We start from the raw sequence: 5372 nt of genomic DNA on the forward strand, positions 1-5372 counted from the left end.
TGCTTCCATTGAACTATACAATAGTTTCTTTGGATGCAGAAGATTACAGTGAGCACCAGCTCCTCTAAATTCTTTATCTACACTCGCTCTAGTGAAGAACAGTCACAGTTCCATACAGGATAAGACACTCGAGTCTGAACAACTGAGGCCAAAATAAAGTGACGATGTTCAAGGTCTGATCTGAAGAGCCAAGAGCAGGGCATAGTAAGGAGTTTTGGGAGCCTTTAGTCGTCTGTCCATCTCACAAGGACAGATTCCTCAACTGTACAGAATGGGAAAGAAGAATGTGTGTTAGTTTAAGCCTGTCAGCAACATGCAGAAACCTGAGGCAGGGGAATTGCCTGCAGTTACAACCCAATATAGGTTAGTCTGAGCTGCAGAGAAAGACTCTATCTCACATAAGAATCTGAAACAGGATCGCAACTAAGGGGGAATTTACCAGCATTAAATACCTGACAGTAATAGACATCGTATATTGGTAATTTATAGTCGATGTTTGTCCACATGAAATTAGAAAATACTAGTAAGCAGAACATTGCCTTGTGTATTGACAACTTTGCCAAACAGTTAAGGCTCATTTTTTCCTTTATTTCTACAATAGGTAAGAGTGTTTTGCTTACATGTCTGTCTACAATATGTTTAGAAAGCCTGTGGAAGGTCAGTCTCAAACAGAACTAAAGTTATCTAGGGTTGTAAGCTGCCATGGAAGGCTGATAATTGAATCATGGTCCTCAGGAAGGGCAGCCAGTGCTCTTAACTGCAGAGCTGTCTCTTCTGCCCTACAGCCTGGAGTTTGATAACATTTTTTTCTGAACCAGGCAGATGAAGAATATAATATGCGTTTCTTTGTTTTTGTGCTGTATACTACCCTCTAGTTTATAATTAAACAAGAAATCACAAAAACACCCTGTTGGTTTTTTTTCCAGGGGAAATTGCACAAGGAATTCAGACCTTTAAGAGGAGAGGATTTTACAAAGACATATGTCTTCCTAGGGAAATGAGATTTCCAGACTGGGTGTGGCTCCCTATGTCTCCATTTAGCTCAGTGTTTTCTTCCTCTGAACGCGTTATTAGCTTTGCTTTTATGCACATCTTTGAAAACTTCTGTAATCCTTAGAAACTTTAAAAAAAGAGAATAACCAGCATGCTTATAAATCACAGTGAATAGAAATGACCATCGTTCAATCACTAATTAAAACATATACCAATTGCAAACCTTTAGGATAATGACGATTCCTCTGGGTGTTTGCTCCCTAGAATAGTTTACTGAACAGATGTTATTATTTGTGACACTGTCTTTTTCTCTTCCTCTTTATGTAACTTAGTAAATATTAATTAATACATAAATTATATTCCTTAACGTTAAAAACAACATTTTTGAATGAGCTCCTTTGGGCCTTAGTTACTCTAGACCTATCTGTCCCTATTCTTCAAGTAAGAGGCAGCTCTTAAGCACAAATGTCTTCTCTACATTCTCTCCCCCATACCTCAGAAAAGGAGAGGAACAGGTTAGACAGGAAGTCAGTAAAGAGAGTCCTTGAATTGTGGAATGAAGTTGCTGAATTATTGTTCTAAACGGATGGCTTCCGGTGGGAATGTGAGAAAGGACTCAGTTACATTTAAGTCACTTGGTGTATTTTTTTCTTATTTTTTTTCCTTAGGAAGAGGCAAAGAATAGGGTGATTTGAGAGGGATGGGATGTAAGAGTGATAGTCTTCATACATTGTGTAAAATTCCCAAATGATCGATAAAAATTATGTTGGAACAAAAAGAAAAATGCTACTAAGAGCTATAAAGACACCTCGAGGGTTAAAAGTTTAACAAAAGCCAACAATCAGAATGTTAGAAAGACAGGAAAGGGGGCTCCTGCCATGCACCAAGGGAAACTAAGCAGCTCTAGGCAGCACAAAATTCAGAGGAAAACAGTTAGATATTCTGATTCTGTCATAACTAGAAATTAAGTTTTTACTTAAGAACATGCCATTTGTTTTGATGTCTTTGGGTCACAGGGGAAGCATAATTTATCATTTTTAAGAGGCAGATATGGACAATCTCCCCAGTAATGTCCTCCTGTCAATCTCTTTTCAATCCTCAACTAAACCGAGAATCTACTCAGGAAACAGGTTGGTGGCTGAAGAATTCTCTCTCAAGATTTTGCCAGTGACAATGAGTTTGATGGCTTTTCGAAACCAAGGATAAAAGAAAGCATAAATCAAAGGGTTCATGGCTGAGTTATAGTAACCTATCCAAACTAGGATTTCATACACATACGTGGGCGTGACAAACCCAAGGAAGGCGTCAATGATGGAGTCAATGAAGTATGGCAGCCATGAAAGGAGGAAGGCAGCCACTGCGATGCCCAGGGTTTTGGCTGCTTTCCTCTCCCTCTTGGCCACCCTGTCCTTGTAGCTTTCAGATGCCCTGGCGGTCTGCTTGCCCATCTTCTCAATGTTCTGAGCCTGCTGCTTTGCAATGAGGAAGATCTTAGAGTAGACAGTCATCATCACAAGCGCAGGGACAAGAAACAATAGGAAATTGATGAAGACCCAGCTTTGATTCACTGCGATTTGACATCCACCCACACAGGTGAGGGCACTCACTAGATCCTCCAGCCCAGCTTCATTGACCCCTGTGTAAAAAAGGGAAAAGCTGTAGATGATGGACAGGAGCCAGGAGAAGGTGATACACTTGCCAGAAACAGATGCAGTGAACCTGGTGGGGTAGATCAGGGGGTCACTGACTGCAATGTATCTATCAGCAGAGATGAAACACAAGTGGAATATAGAAGAATAGCAGAATGACCCATCAAAAGAAGAATGGAATTTACAATAAATGTCTCCAAAGTACCAGCAGCCCTCCACAGACCTCACCATGCTGAAAGGCATCACAGTCAGACCCACCAAGAAGTCAGCACAGGCCAGGGAGGCCACCAGAAAGTTGGCAGGAGAGTGCAGCTGCCTGAAATGAAGAATTGATGTCATCACCAGGAGGTTTCCACACACAGCCAGCACAGCCCCAAAGCCAAAGACTGCATAAAGGATGAGGCGAGGGCCTGGGGAGTATGGGCTCCTGACACAGGATCTGTTCAGTTTCTCATAGCACAGCTGCATAGATGAGGCTGAGAGCAGATCTCTGCTCAGGATGCTGTCCTGATCCCAGGGAAAGCGGTCATCATCTGTAGCCATGTATGCCACTCCAAAATCCTCAGAAAAAAAATACAGGATATTAATTCCTAATGCATGTTATCTTTCTTAACACAAGACTCAAACATCAGTTCATATTTTCATTTTTCTAAGTGTTTCCTTCCTCATTCAGTCAACTGTCTGTTTTTTATGAATGCTGTTTATGTCCTTTTAAAACGTTTTTCTTCGCTTAATCTATTTCTTCCCATCCCTAAAGCCCCAGTGTATTCTGCAATGCACATTTGAATCTCCCATTTTATTAGCACTGTCACTTTACTTAACTAACCTACATTAATGCCCCAAGCACTCCTAACCCTCAGGAAAGCACTCTAATGATGTCAGATGCACTGTGTCCCTAGGACCGAATCCCCATGGTGTAAGGTGAGGCAAGTGAGGGCTTGCCAGTAAGTGTGTTGTTTATTTCATAAACAGTGTTCCCCTACTAATACGCTACTGACAGCTGACCTTTCTGTATAATGTAGTTGGATGTGATACCTGCCCCAATAGAATATTACATTTTGCTCATTTATTATAGATGACCTTTCACCTTCATCAGAAATGGTATCATTGACTCTCATAGTAGAAGGGATCAGAATTTCTTCATGACAATTCTTTTGCCCATCAAGGATATGTTAAAGAAGTAAGATTCTGAGCCGTGAGACCACCTACTGTCCTCCCCTTTCAGCTTCACTATTTCTGATTTGGAAGATTGAGGGCATCAACTGCCAGTATTTCTTCATGGAATGAAGCAAGAGCATCTTAAAGCAAAAAAGGACTTTCTTCTCTGTGTACTTTGATTTAACAGACTTGCTGGAAAGGTACAGCAAGAATCAAATGTGGAAGGAATCTTCAGAGCGTGGGCTGCTAATGCGTGTCTCTGTTTTTCTTGGAAATGGTTCTTTTCCCTCACAAGACACATTATAGAATCTGCCCAAACTCTGAAAAGGTTCTTCTTTTGAATTTATGCACATTATTAGAACCAATTTTTAGTACTGCTTTGTAAATTAAATACTTCATATCATCATCTATCTAAAGATTTTAAAACGACGTTTACTTTCATCAACAGGTGCGTTCCTTGCAAGCCAGCATGGCATTATTGCTTTTAATAATGATAATGATGATAATGATAATAATAATGATAATGATATATGAAATCAGTTTTTATTTGCCTACCAGAACAACAAAAGGATAATATACTTTGAATTGCATTCATGACCCTAATAAAGCCACACTTTGATGGATGGTCAGTAAAGACATGTGGGCAGTGCACATGTGGAGATGGGTGTGTGCACCCTCAGAGCCTTGTAATGCCTGGGGAACATGGATGGCCAATTGCTATTCCAGTGCTTAGACAGGAGTGAATTCCCAGAACAAGTGAGCTAGCAAGAACAGCAGTATTAGAAAGCTGTGGGCTCAGCTGAGAGACTTGCCTCAAAGAATCATGGGAGTGCAAATATGTAAATGTCCCAGTATCACCTGTAGGCTTCTACACGCTTGAGCACACAGATGGGCATTCATACACATGACAAGCATAAAGATAACAATTTTCAATTCGCCGTCAAACTAAAAAATGTCCATTTTGTTACTGAGATATTTTGCCTATAGTTTACAGTTTTAGGAGCATCATATCAGTTTAATTGTAAGAATCTTAGATAGTACAGCATCTCTTTTTAAATATACATATCAGGGTTAATGTGCATTTTATAGTTCATCATTTCAAACATTTATTCATTTCCTTAGTTTCTATTCCTGTGGCAAGTATCCCATAATATGTGTTTATATGTTATAATACTAATATTTTGTCCAAAAATAAAACCAACATTTTCTACCAATACTTGAACATCCAAAGGAATTAATAATAATTTGTGAAGGATATGAACAACTTAGTTATGTTTTGTTTTTTTTTTTTCTGGAGCTGGGAACCGAACCCAGGGCCTTGCGCTTGCTAGGCAAGCGCTCTACCACTGAGCCAAATCCCCAACCCCATTAGTTATGTTTTTAAACAGCCCGATACTTCATTACTATTTCTTAAATAATCTGTTATTTTTCCCATGTATTATTCTGCCTTGTTGGTTTTATTATCAACATTATAAAAATATTAATGTTTGCAGAAAATAGAGACAGGATTACTGTAAATTATGACATTTGACATACAAATTTTCAGGTAAAGAGTAAAAGAATCCTACAAAA

The 5372-nt window shown here is 39.4% G+C and overlaps 1 protein-coding gene across 1 annotated transcript; it reads right to left on the reverse strand.

Annotated features, from left to right (window-relative positions):
- Nucleotides 1-2108: 2108 nt before the first annotated feature.
- On the reverse strand, nucleotides 2109-3185 carry Taar7b (trace amine-associated receptor 7b). The gene has a single exon (NM_175586.2). It carries the CDS (start codon nucleotides 3183-3185, stop codon nucleotides 2109-2111), a length of 1077 nt encoding a protein of 358 aa, NP_783176.2.
- Between the last annotated feature and the right edge of the window lie 2187 nt (nucleotides 3186-5372).

This window comes from Rattus norvegicus, chromosome 1 (genome assembly GCF_036323735.1).
Source record: "Rattus norvegicus strain BN/NHsdMcwi chromosome 1, GRCr8, whole genome shotgun sequence".
Taxonomy (NCBI): Eukaryota; Metazoa; Chordata; class Mammalia; order Rodentia; family Muridae; genus Rattus; species Rattus norvegicus.